Source organism: Corvus moneduloides, chromosome 18, assembly GCF_009650955.1.
Source record: "Corvus moneduloides isolate bCorMon1 chromosome 18, bCorMon1.pri, whole genome shotgun sequence".
In the NCBI taxonomy this organism is placed as follows: Eukaryota; Metazoa; Chordata; class Aves; order Passeriformes; family Corvidae; genus Corvus; species Corvus moneduloides.
Window position 1 is genome coordinate 6,768,635 of NC_045493.1, and position 14,168 is coordinate 6,782,802.

Genomic DNA, 14,168 nt, shown 5'->3' on the forward strand with positions numbered 1-14,168 from the left:
TTTTATTTTTGCATATAGTCATAATAAGCCCACGTTTTTGTTCATTGTTTCTTGTTTACTTACAAAAACATGGTGTTAAATTTTGCCTACTACTTTGTGTATTTTGATAAAATATTTTATGTCATGCAGGTTACAACACACTTGTGTTTGCAGTTTCTCCTCTCTTGCTCTCTCCTGTGGGGGTCTCTGCAGCAATTGATAGGCAAATAACAATCCAAATGTTCCTTTATTTTAGAGAAAATAGAGAGAACAGTTCAAATTGAAGCTTCTACAGTAGAGATAGAGGAGCGAGGGGTGAAGCTGCGTTTAACTGTAGTTGACACACCAGGATATGGAGATGCCATTAACAGCCAGGACTGGTATGTGTGTAAATACTGCTTTGTTAATAAAGTGTGTGCCGTACACAAACACTACTTTAGTGTGTCTGTTACTTTCTACAACTTCCACTTTCAATTTTCTAACCACTTCTGATGTTCTTAAAAGTTTTGTAGGCTGTGTCTATGATTCTGCCTCAAAATTAACAGCCTCTCCTTCAAAAAGTTTCTCTGAGCACTGCAGTCAGCTTTTTGTCTCTATGGCCATTCCAATAGGGCAAAATTATGGTGGGGAAACTTTCTGTCTTTTACTTTCTGTGTCTCTGGCCCATCCAGTTTCCATGTTTTTAAGACAGTTCTTTTCATTCCCTGTCTTCTATATGTATTACTAGCAATTTAGGTAGAACTGGTGTTTTTTTATGGTGAAGTTAGCACTTGGCTCTCTCTGGCCTAAATATCACTGAGAGTCTTTAATGGATGAAGTAATTGTCAGCAAATACACTGGAAAACACACATAATTGCTTTAGCATAATGATTGTGAAGAGAGAAGTTTATAAAGTAGCTAGATAGGAACTGGGCAATTAGTAACAAAGCTAGAATTAATAAGTTCATAAATGTAGTTTCCAAATAATTACACTCAGGCAATTCTCATGAACTGTGGAAAGCTGGTAACTTTTTTCAAATAAAGATGAGCTATCCTTACTGGGATGCTTCTAGTTGCAGTGGAGTAAAACTTCGAATTTTGACATGATTGTTTTTTAAGAAGCGCTAACAATATTTATTTTACTTAGTTATTAATTTTGTTGACGCTTTATTTGTGGTGGTGGTGGTGGTAATCCCAAGGCAAACAAGGGTCACTGTGCAGAGAAATGGAACATAAAGCTAATACAGGTTTATTTGAGTCCTTCAGTATAAGTTAAAGACAAGAAAAGAGATAAGTAACAGGTAAAATAAACATATATATTGCTAATAGAATGTTTTTCATTCTTGCATTGACAGAATGATGTATCTGCAGTGTTCTTATTATCAGACAGGGTTTTTCTCTTCTTTCTATGGTGTAGATGTAGGAACACAGCAAAAGTGAAGGCAGCGAAGTTCTGTAATGTACTAAATGAAAGTCTGAAAGTGAAGCTTTAGTGAGGTTTTTATTTTCCTCCCACTTTTCCTACTTTAGTAAGTTGAAAAAAACTGAACTTTTGGAATAAAACAAAGGCATCTTTCTGGGCTGCATCATGATCTTGCCTATTTTGTGCACTGTTGACTAGAGCTTCCTTCCGCTGGAGCTGAGAGCTCTGCAGCCTGTGCATTGTGTTACAGAGAGCTCTTCCTGTTGATTGTGTTCTAGTGCCCTTTGTTTATTCTGCTCAGATGTTTCTTGGAGACCTCCATGTTCAGATTTTCCCCATTCTTTTTGGAGGTTTTCTGAGTAGAATCATTCCGTGGTGATTCAGACCTGAGTAGAACAATTTATACGTAATTTTCTGTGACAAATCTGAAACATCAAATACGCTACAGGAACAAACAGCACTTACATCCTACAAAATAAAAAGATGCAGTTAATGGTATCACTTTAGTCTGCTTATGTCACATGAAAAACCTTTCAGCCCAGGCAAGTGTCATTTTGACAAAGTCTGTTAATCTTTACAGGATGTCTCCAGGACTTGGATGGACAGACTCTTTGTTCTGAACTGTAGTGAAGACTAACCCAGTGCAACCACCTTCCTTCCTTGGTAGTTCAGAGGAAGGAGCAAGTTCATGTTCTTGAACTTATCTTTGTGTTCAGGAGCATTTACTGCAGTTGTGGTTCACTGATAGATAGTGCTGATCATGATCCACGGTTTATAAAGCCCTTTTTTTTTTTTGGGAAGGCTACAATTTGTGCAGACTATTTGTTTTTCAGGGTGATGAATTTTACTAAGGCTATTTTTGAACACAGGTAAACCAAACTGGCATGATGTCTCTAGGAGGCAACAATCGCTGGGACTGTTTCAAATATCTTTCTCCTGAGTGGGTTCCCTAATGGCTTTTAGTCTCTGTCTGGGCATTGATGAAAGGGCTAAATTTTAGAGTTTGACTTTCGTGGATGGGAGCTCAGGTAAATTTTTATGTATTTTGTGTCACAGAAGAAGGACTGATAAGGATTTTGTGCTACCAGGAGTGTGTCCAGGAGGTCTACTGGATTGGGAAATGATTTGTTATAGATTTAGTACAACGCAGAGTAATTCTCGTTTTCTGGATGCTATTGTACTTAAAACAGTATGTAAGGAGAGGTGGAGGTGAACCACAGTTAACTATAGTGATAATTTTTTAGATTCTGAAGCTTTAGTGCTGGCTGGATTTCTGTATTTTACAATCAGACCCACACCTAGGGTTGCTCATGGCATCAGTTTAGGGGTGTGTTCAGAGAACAGCAAAATTCCTTATGGTGGGAGGTTTGACGCGTTTGACATCTTTTCCATGCGTAAGTACATTGAGATCATGAGAGAGACATGTCCTTAAAATAACATCTTTCATGAGAAGAGAGAGGATATAATCGGGGAGGAAAAAAATTGCTTGATGCTCAGATTTGCTTTGATACTTGGCCTCAAAAAAGTGGTTGACAAAAGCAGACTACAGGTGAACTTGTTCGATATTACTGATCACACGCTTTATTTCGTCTTGCTTGTGGTGTCGCAGGTCATTCTTTGATAGCTGCTCTCTGCTCTCTGGCTGCTGCTAAATTATTTATTTTTTTCTTTCTTTCTCTTTTTTTTTTTTTTAAGCAGACTAAGGTTATATTTTGTGGGTTTTGGCAGCTTGATAATATTGTTCATTTTCCCCCAGTGGGCTTAAATGCAGTATTTGTGCTGTTTGCTGTTACAATACAGGATGTGCTATCTCCTAAGTAATGACAGCGCTGTGGTATAAGCCAGGTGTTTCCCGGAAGTCAGGAGGTACAGGACACTTAACACCATATTTGTAGGGAAAATTACAGCTGTTAGAGCTAGAAAACTGCACGTAAACTGATTATATTGCCAGAGAAATGTGTGATAGCTCTTTCCCATTGTTAGTGTTTGGTTTCTGTCCTAATATTTTTATGTCTTCAGTCTCATTACCTTTTACCAGCTAAGAGATCAGCAGTTGAAGATCAGCAGGAACAAAAACCATATTGATGTGTTTCAGCACATTTAGGTATTAAGATGCTGGTTCCTAATGAGTAGAAGTAAGGTCAAAACCCAATAAATTCCATCTTTTGCTGTGTTGTGTTCTGTAGTATGACTTAGAACAGCTGAATCTTGCAAAGATGTAAGCATGTGTATATATATTCTACTGTGGATTTATTCCTGCAATTCAATCCAAAAGCTTACCTAGCTTTGGAGAATCAAATTCCCTCCAGGATCTCTTCCATCATTCTTGTTACTTTCTTTTATTATCTTCTTTGCAGCCATGCAGCCCTGGGTCAAACCTTGCTGCCTGTTGCAGTATTTGCCAGCATTCTGTGTTCATTTTCCAAATTTTCTTTTCTGTTACCTGCTCTGTTTCCTCCTTAAATGTATCTCATCAAATTTGTGCTTTCTCAGCAACAGAAATATGTATGTTCCTATTTCTCAAGTTAAGCTTTCTGCTTAGTTGTTTCTCAAGTAGTTTAAGACATGTTCATGATACACAGTCATCTACCTAATCTTATCTACGTCAGCTGTTCATTTCCCTTCCCCTGCAGTACCTAATATAAAGTGTTCTTTTATATTAATGGTATTTACAGGTGTCTGCATGCTCTGGAACAGCTTAAAATGATCTTCTTAGTTATGCATTGTGTTTTCTCTCTCTAATCACTGCTCTCTGTGTCTGATTAATCTATGTGATCAGATTTTGTGCTCATTTACTTCTTTGTAGGGAATATTTTACATTACCTTGAGCTAAGTAGGAATTATTTTCTTCGCCAACAGAAAAGAATTCTGTAAGGTAACAAAAATAGCTTAATAAATCATGTGATGCTTGAGTGCATGACTTGCAAATGTATTTGTATTTAATTCAAACAGACTAGAATACCAGAATTTTCGGAGGTAACTATAGGAACTTGGCTCTAGGTTCAGGGTTGTAAATCAAGAGGATATCTAGGCTATGTCATTTGTCAACTAGTTTAAAAACATCTTCAGCCCCCTACCCCCAGAAAAAAAGGCAGAAAAATCCTCAATCTTCTATTCCTGTGTTGTCTCAGCATAGAGTCGTTTTTTCTGAGCTTGCACTTGAACTTTTTATTCAGTGAACAGAATAACACTTGAAATTGGCTCTAGGCATAAGTTGACACTTAGTGGTTGTTATGAAAACACCCTTTTGCATTATCAAAATATTTTTCCTCAGTACTAGATAAAATGCTAGGAAGTTGAATTTTTTGTAACAGTAATGTTTTTAATAAAAGTGTGTTTGTCCTGTTCTTATCTTTTCGTGATTCTTTCCTTATTACTTAAAGCTGATGTGAGATGCCTCTCTTTCTCCCCCCTCCCATACCGCAGCTTCAAAACAATTATCCACTACATTGACAACCAGTTTGAGCGATACCTACATGATGAGAGTGGTCTGAACAGGCGCCACATCATAGACAACAGAGTCCACTGCTGCTTTTACTTCATCTCTCCTTTTGGGCATGGGTAAGCAAAAACTTGAGCTGCTTTATTTTAGGGTGTTGTACCTTGTCTGTTCATTACTTGAACTGGTAACTTAGCAGTAATATTAATTGAGTTACTTCCCAACCTGTCAGCTCGTGCAATTAAAGCAGTCTTTGGGGATTAATGCTCTCCTTTACCTTGTCCCCTTTTTGGCATTTAATATTGTTTTGAGGTAGTCAATACTGCATTGTTTATCACCCAGAAACATAAGTGTTTTTAATATCCAATTAATTGTATAGTGACAATTTTAATTACAACTTAAACTTTACACAACCAAGTTAATAAGCAAGGGCATTAAGCTGACTTAATTTATTATGAAAATATTGTTTATGTGGACACTTGAAATAAATAATTTTTAATACATTTGGTCTGTTAAAAAACAAACAACACAAGACCCCATGCCTATTTTAAATCTTTTTTTTTCTTTTTCCTGCTTGTTGGCAGACTGAAGCCATTAGATGTAGAGTTCATGAAGGCTCTTCATGGAAAAGTGAACATTGTCCCTGTGATTGCCAAGGCTGACACCCTGACGCTGAAGGAGAGGGAGAGGCTGAAGAGAAGAGTAGGTCTAACACTTGGTCATGAGAACAGAGCAACCCATACAATATAAAAGCCAAATATAAGTAATTTCAAACTGAAGAGGGGTGAATGATATTGGCCAAGGACCTAATCTTCGGGAAGTGTGAGATGGGAAATCTTCATTGAAGTCTGATGTGCTCTACCAGTTCCACTTGCTAAGATGTGTCTGTTAACTGGCTTCATGTATCTTAGCAAGCAGTGCACCCAGTAGGGCAGGTTTTGAGCAACACGGTCTGTAACAAGGGTTCAGGCAATCCTGAAAGAAGAAGTGGAGATGTTTCAGACTGGCTCTCATAGAGCAGTGACCTGAGTGCCCATTAGTGCTGGGAGTGCATTAGGTGTGTTCTGAGGGCATATGTGCAGTTTCATCCAAAAGGTGCTTGGGTTGTGCACTCTGCTGCATGGTTTGTAGCAAAATGTGGTTGGAAACTTATTAAATTAGTGCACCCATGATACAAACTAAAACACTAGTACAGAGACAGGACAGTTGGGTTAATATATGAGCAGGATGCTTTTGTAGCTCCGTTGTTATGGATAAATGCATGTCATTGTGTGAACATTTTTCCTCCTGGGTTATCTGTTCATCTGAAACACCAGGACATACTCAGGGTTGGAGTGGAGACTGTCTGTCTTTCCAGACAGTGGTACTAAAATCTTTCTTTTGCTTTGGAAGGTTTCCTCAGCATCTTGAAATTTTGTTTTTTGACAAACCTTTCCAAGACAGCCCAGCTTTTGGCAAATATGACACTGTAGTGAATTAAATGGAATAACGTCAATATTTGTGGTTATACAAGTCTTTAACCTTAAATTGAATTTCCGTTTTATCGCATCATCTGGGCAATGAATGTAAATATTTAATCTGTTCTGGTTTATCTTCTTTGACTGAGAATGGCTTCATGCACCTTCTTAAAGGAATGGGTAGGTGGTGTGATTGTATTGTGTATGCTTAGAGGTGACCCACTAAAATTTATTGAGATCACAAGCTTTGTCAGGTTCAATTGACTCAAAACAAGTACAATAATTTGTAAAGTCTTAAGGGGTTTGAACCCTACAAAGCCTGTGAATTTTTACGAATGTAATGACTTGAGTAATGTAGAGATAATTAGTACTTCTAAAATGCAGTCTGTATTTTACACCAGAGTAAACCTTTTCATGGTAAGGTATCTTTTATATTACGTTTTCATACAGGGCATGACAGTTGTTTTAATTGTGATCCTGTGACTTCCTGTAAGCCTTTAGGATGGTTATTGGATCTTTATTCCAAGGGTGTTTGTGTTGGGAGTATTTTTCAATTTTCTTGAAGAGGGACTACAGTTTTATTTAACTGGGAAAATAGTATAGATAAAATGATGCTGGCAGAGCAGCACATTAGCTGAACTGCACCTAAATGCAGAGGATTTGTTTGGGGCTCTTTTGTGTGAACCAGCGCCACAGTGACAGGTGTGGCCATGGTTTGTGTGGGCATGTGAAGAACTACAGTTCGACAGAGTGAGGTACCGCTGGCATTGCTGCTGTGTTTTATAAAGCTCAGTGATGTAAGAAAACTTGCCCAAGAAATGGAATGAATCCTTTGTAGCTGAGGAGGTTGAAAGCGGGGACAGTGATTGTATGAACCTTGTCTGCAATGCAGACAAACATCCACTGAAGAGGGGAAGAGATATTTGTATAGAAATGAGCAGCTTTATGGTGAACCAGGTGAAAGGAGGAAAGAAATAAAAAAAAAGTTTGTTCATTGAGACAAGAAGGGCGTTTAGATCTTGCTGGAAGAAATTCTGTCCAGGCTCTTGAGCTTTTAATTTTGTTCCTCCACAAATACTGTAAGGTAATGACAGGTGCACTGCATGCAAATTGAAAGAACTCATAGGGAAATAATAAAGCAAAAATGTGGCTGATGGTGCAGGTTTTATTGCTATTCCTTTTCTGTTACTGTACTGACTTGGTGAAAGATTTATATCTCACATTGTTTGTGGAGCTGCTACTTTTTATAAAATCCCCTGTATTTACCCTTTCAGCAGTGTACTTCAGGCTCAGTATTCATAGTTGCTTACTTTTTGGTTCAGCATTTGGGAGAAGAATGATGTTGAAAGAATTGAAAGAGGCATTTAAGTGGTACATTAATTATTTAAAAATATAATTCACTGGGAATTTAACAAACTTTTAACTAACTAATCTTTAAAACAGTCTTGACATATGGACACCACATTTATACACTGGCTAAGTACAATAAGATAAAAGGCATCTGTAGTCCGAGGGAGTGGTTAGGAAGCAGGTAAACAAGTTTGCATTATTTTTATACTGCAGGCAAAGGTCAGTCTGCAAACTGAGTTTATATTAAGTGAAATGTATAATGTGCTTCCAAAGCTTTGAAAATCAAAGCTACTGTATATTGTTTTAACTCAAAGCATCTTGGCCAACAGAGTCTCTAATCAAGAGTAGGAATCAAAGTCCTGCTTTGCTGACGCAGCTTGAAGTCCTACTTTTTTTAGATGTTTCTGCCATTTGGCCGTCAATCTGAAGTAAAATGTTTTTGTTTTGCCGCTATGGACTAAGCAGCAAGATTAGCTTGTGGTGCTTGCAAAGGAAACCCAGCTTGGAGTAATTCCTGTTTGGGCTTTCTGGAATTCAAAGTTATTTTTTAAAACTCTTGAGTGGGAAGAAATGCAAGACATTTTCACAAGCTGTGCCATGCAAGGCTGCTAAGGAAACATGCTCAAAGGAATGACTTCATGAGAGGGGAGCTAGTATTTTGACTTTTTTTTTTAATTTCCCATGGGAAGGCTAATCTTTAGGAACACAGAATCCTCTGAGGCCAATAAAATTCAGATTTGAAGAAGCAAAATGCTGTTTCATTGTTAGGAGCATAAAATACAGTTTGTTTTTATTGCAATTCTTTTTCCTTTCAGGAAAGCACTAGGTTTAACAGCTGTAATATATTATTCTAGCACCCCTTGCTGTCGGCTTTCCCGTTATTGTTCCACTTGCATTTTATCTTGAAAATCTCAGCCAGGTTAAATGTGCTTTCTTGTTTTATGCAACTACTTAAAGGCATCGAACTGCAGCGCTGCCCCACCCATCCCAGCTGTGCATCCTTTACTGTCATTTGGTGACAGTTCAGGTCTCTTCCGTTTTGCAAAACAGTAACAACATGCATTGATTTAAATGTCATTGTGTGAATGTATTAAATGCTTATTGGCAACACTTATTCGCAAATTTCTTTTCTCTTTATGAAGTATTGCTCTCTGTGTAGGTGGGGGCTCACAGTACTTTTATTCAGTGTGTGAGTGCGGGGGATGTTTATATACCTGGCAGGAAAACATTGTCAGGGGAACAGCTGTGGCTCATACATGGTTCTTTCCTCTGCTTATGGTCTGGAGAATTGTTTTCTTTTAAACACCTGTTTAATAACCAAGTTCTGGTTGGACAATTTTCATTTATACTGTAGCTGTTGGTTGCCATGATGACAGAGGATCGAGGAAGCCAACAATACTCATGGAAGGCTCATTAAGACCTCTCTATTTGAAGTCTATTTTTTTTTGTGCTACCAAGTTAATCTCCAGTTGTATACGTAGTAATGCCATCACAAGTCCTTACACAGGCTCTTCTGAATATTTTTACAATTACTTCAAAACCCTCTGTGAATTTGCCCAAGCTTTGTCTGTGCTGAGAGTTCATTCAGCAGCGCAGCTGCTTGGTTCAGGTGCTGTTTGTAGGGTTACAGTTGCTGCTCTAGGAAGTTTGCACAGTTTCTCTTTTCTGCTGAAACATCCGAGATCCCTTTGGAGAGAGTCATTGTGGAATCTCAGCATTCTTCATGCTGTTTTTATACCACCACACTTCCTTTACTGAAAGTAACTCTTGTCAGTGCATTTGATGCTGTGACAAGAGCTGACTTAAGTATATTCAATAGTATGGCAGCAGAAACATTCTCTTTGGTTTTGAAAAAAGGGTTGACTTGTGCCACCTTTGGAAACTGCCAAAGGCCTGGAGTTATGCTGGCTGCTCACCCCTGCAGTGATTTCATTAGGAAAAGAATGTGCCCAGGAATACAGATACTGTATTTTTTATGTTAACCTCAGACATTAATGACAAAGAAAACTGTTCAAGAACAGGGTATTTTTCTCAGCGGATTTTTAAGGACTTTCTGCAGTTTAAGTGGATAATAAGCTTTTATCTTTTTTGATTCAAGAGGCAATAGGCACTGTCTTCTAAATTTTTGAACATATCAAATGCACAGAAATGTAGTTTGACATGGGGTGAATGGTTTTGATGCTGTAACTAATGAATTCCTTCTTGTTACTTTTACTCTTTTTTTCATATTAACCTCACTTTGCTTCTGTATTTGCCTTGTAAATCTTCTGGCACTTTTTAATGATTTACTTGCTATGTTTTCTGAAAATACATTTATCTTCTGTGCCTTTTAAAAAAATCTTCAAGCCTATGTTATTTTGCAGTTTGGACACTGAGTCAAGTGAATATTGGTGACAGACTAGTAAATCAATTTTATGTATTTTTAACTGAATACCTCTTCAATGAAATAAGAGTATTACTGCTTCTTTTTTGCAAACTTTCAGGTTCTGGATGAGATTTCTGAACATGGCATTAGGATTTATCAGCTCCCTGATGCAGATTCTGATGAAGATGAGGAGTTTAAAGAACAAACTAGAGTTTTAAAGGCAAGTTTCACTCCTAGTTTATCATTTTGCTGCTGTAGTTCTTCACTCTACAATATGCCGAAGGGTACTTTATTACTTTTACAATGTATTGAAAATTTCAGTTTCCTTCGTACGTTGACTCTGCATTATAATCCTTTTTAGTCCAGTCTCTGCTTCAGAATTCCAAGTGTAGTGTGTCACTACTTTCTCTTCTTTTCTCTTTTATGTGTAAACAACTGTTAAACATGAACTACTATTTGCAGTCTGTTTTTTGACTCAAACATTGTAACATGCAAGCAAGGAGAGAGATTGTGTGTGTTATGGTTGCAGTACTAATTAACAACTTGCCTCTTGTTAAAGCAGATAATCAAGTAATTTCCTCTTTGTGCTTGCAAAGGTGTTTGAAGAATGTGTCTGAAATTCTCTTTCTAAGTACTTCACTCTGTATCTGAAGTATGTTTCTGTTGGCTGTTCTCCATGCATGATATTATGTCAGATGACATATTATGCCCAAACTGTACTTGAACAACAGTCAAGTGTTCCTAAAATGAAACGTCATTTCCTTCTGTGCCTCTGTTCATACAAACTGATACTAACAAAGCTACAGGTGCTCATAAGGAGAGGTTGCATTGTCTAGAATGGGATTTGTTGGTTTTCTGATGTGAAAGGATTTTAGTAGAGTGTTTGTCAACATTTCTTTCCCCCCCTCCTGCCTGTTACTTGAATCTTTGTCCTTTCTTTAAAAGAAAGACAAAGCAAAATACAAAAACTAACCAGCCAAAAATCAAAACAGTAACTTGTTTTTTCTGTCTCAACTAGGCTAGCATTCCCTTCGCTGTTATTGGATCCAATCAACTTATTGAGGTGAAGGGGAAAAAAATCAGAGGCCGCCTGTATCCCTGGGGAGTTGTTGAAGTTGAAAATCCAGAGCACAATGATTTCCTCAAGCTGCGCACAATGCTGGTGTGAGTAATGGTAAAATGATCCCATCTCCTGTGGTGACGTAACTGCCACAATGACTAAAGACCTATAGCAGTGTTAATTCCTTAATTTAAAACTAGCCCTGATGGCAGTGTAGAGTGACATTTTAGTCCCCTGCAGCTTGTTTTCCTGCTGTATCCTCTGATCTCTGAATTCAGAATATTTTCTATATTTTATGTTGCCAGATATGTGTGATGGTTTTATGTCTTAAGTGAACTGATTTGATGGCTTTACATACCAACTGAAGTTTTGTTATGGCGCAGCTGGTGGGGCAGAGAGGCTTTTAAAATACTCTTCAAAGTGAAGGGTATTCTAAAAGCAAAGGGCAATTTTCTTGGCAGTATGGGAAATCCTTTGTTAAATATGATACCCCACCCCGTTATGATTTTAGCCGATACGGATATTCTGCCTGCGTAAATGGTTTTAAGTGATTTTTAAAAAACGATGGTTTGCTATTGTTGGAAATTAATTCCGTTGTGTCATTCCAAATTCAGTTTGCACCGGGCAGGGATTGCCCTCTGCTGGGCATTGGGAGCAAGTGGGTTTTCCTTTTTTATTTTTTTTGGCAATTGGAAATAGTTAAGCAGTGTCAGCTGTTGTGCGAGCCAAGCAGCTCCACCTAGTTCCCAGTTACAAATTATATTTGACAGCACTTAAGAGTAATAAAATACTTTAGGAGTTAAAGTATCTTTCTGAATAACTGTCTTTGGAAGATTCTTAACACTGCAAAAACTGGTATGAACAACTTGTCTGGAGTAATTAATGATCAAGAGGAGGACAGCATATTTTGGGTCTTTGAATAGTATTGATGGGGGCACTTAGGAATGAATTAAAGATCAATGAACTTGAAAGCAGAGTTCTGGTTGGCTTTCTGACTGCCTTGGTCTGTAAGGATTTACTTTTCTGGTAAATAGATCCATTAGATAAAACAGAAACAGAGGATAAAAGGGTGTTTTTCTTTGCTTTGCTGAGAATGACGGAGTGTTTAATAGCCCTTTGCATGTTCTAGAACGCACATGCAGGACCTGCAGGAGGTGACCCAAGACTTGCACTACGAGAACTTCCGTTCCGAGAGGCTAAAACGCACTGGCAAGTAAGTGTGGGCTGCCCCTGGGCTCTGCTGCTCCTCATTCCCCACTGGCATGGGACTTGCTCTTCCTCCTAACTAATCCCACCTGTAAACAATTATTTCTGATGAGATTTCAATCTATGGAATTCTGAAATTTGTATGAAATGCTGTACTTGAAGAGGACTAATATATAGCGAAGTGCTGTGCTTATAAACAGCTGTGTGTTCTGTATCCATTTCCTTTTCTCTGTGCTTTTAATTGGAATCTGCAGAAAGAAGATGCCTGCGAACAAAATAGGTTTTACACAATGATGTCTGCTTGGAGAAAATGAACACTAGTGGGCACATTTAAACAGCCCCCAGTCTATCTGCTTAGGGAGGTGTTTCTTCTCTTGCTCCTTCATATATAGCTAAAGAGAGAAGTTTAGACCAAACAATCTTCTCTGATAATTTATGTGTTTTTAGGGAGTTTATTATCTCTTTTTTAATTCTTGGCAAGGTTGTCCTTGGCAACTTAATGCAAAAAATCCACATCTACCTTTGCTGCATCTTTTTGGATAGCAACTTGCTCTTGTCCACACTCCACTTGTTCTTTAAGTATTCAGCAAATCATTTTGATGTTAAAGAAGGAAGGAAATAGGAAATAGCCTACACAGCTTTTTAGTGGTTGATTTTTGTACCGTGAATAGATAGTGGAGGAAATCTCTTCATTAAAGATCCATATAGCAGTAAAGAAATCAAAGTTTAAGAAATGGACAGTGAATAGCAGAAGTCTGTGAGGTAAAGATGGCCTTTTACAAAAGGGAAGTATGATTTTAAAAATGTCCTAATTTCCCCTGTGTGGAAGCATGTAGACTTTGTTAATGTTATATTAATTAAAATACAAGTCTTGAATCTGTTCTTGGAGATTTTTACTTCTATATTTTATACTATCAATGCCTTCTTTTCTTCAATAGGCCTGTTGAAGAGGAAGTGGTAGACAAGGATCGAATCCTCCAGCAGAAAGAGGCTGAGGTAAGAGGGACTTTCTAAAACTTGTTCTTTAATATAACATGATAATGTTCCATTTTCAGTTTTCTGACTTGTTCTTTATTATAAGGTGATATGTTCCAATTTCAGTTTTCTGCATCAGCTACTGCCTATGGCAGGTGGGATTGGAGTTGTGCAAAATGACAGACCTAACCTGAGCATACAAGTTGCCCTTAGTGTTTTGTTTATAGTCACTTGCACTGTGGATGAGAAGTAGTGTGTGCACTCTTGTTTGTGGGCAGAATGTTTATCACTTCCCGTTTGGGTGCTAATTTTCCATAAGGATATTTGCTATTTTAAGTATTGAAATCAATTTATGTTTGTCAGCTACATATGCTGCCTTAAGCATACAGTGGTGGGATAGACTGACAGTCTAATGTCATTTCAGATGTGCTTGTGCTTACTGCAAGCATGTTACCAGTAAATTTATTTTTATCTCTTGTGGTTATGGAGTAGAAATAGGCTTTTGAGTCTTAAAAATCCCATAATATAGGTAATACATATGTTTTTTCATCTTAACCTTGACTTAAATCATAGTATTTTTGTTGCACCTGTCAATTTATGGATTTGGTGTTTTCAAACTCTGATTTCTCACTCTGTTTCCAAGTTATTGCTAGGCCTTTTAACTTGGAATTTTTATGTTCAAGTTGTAAAGACTCAGAAATTTTTAGCCTGGCAATTTAAATTCTAGCAGTATGCTGCCAGTGCTTTTACTACTTGCAGTGGGAAAACTGAAGACTTGCTGCCAATTGTAAGATAGTGGGGCTTTTTCTCTTTATCCTTCTTTTATCCAGTTCAGCTTGGATCCATGTCCATAACTGCAGGAAAGCATGATTGGAAGGATCATTGCACATGTGCAGTGATTTGGAATAAGAAATCCAAAACTACAAGCAGTTTTG

General features: G+C 37.7%; 1 protein-coding gene across 3 annotated transcripts in view; it reads left to right on the top strand.

Moving 5' to 3' along the window:
- LOC116452849 (septin-2) overlaps nt 1–14,168 on the top strand; it is a 35,407-nt gene that overhangs the window by 8,130 nt on the left and 13,109 nt on the right. For all 3 annotated transcript variants that reach the window (XR_004243616.1, XM_032127653.1, XM_032127652.1), the window contains exons 5-11: nt 236–359; nt 4,808–4,942; nt 5,405–5,522; nt 10,111–10,212; nt 11,011–11,156; nt 12,182–12,265; nt 13,197–13,254. Coding sequence is in view for 2 of the 3 variants with exons in the window: in XM_032127653.1 (XP_031983544.1) it covers nt 236–359; nt 4,808–4,942; nt 5,405–5,522; nt 10,111–10,212; nt 11,011–11,156; nt 12,182–12,265; nt 13,197–13,254 (767 nt within the window). In the remaining variant the exon portion in view is untranslated. The remainder of the gene's footprint in view (nt 1–235; nt 360–4,807; nt 4,943–5,404; nt 5,523–10,110; nt 10,213–11,010; nt 11,157–12,181; nt 12,266–13,196; nt 13,255–14,168) is intronic.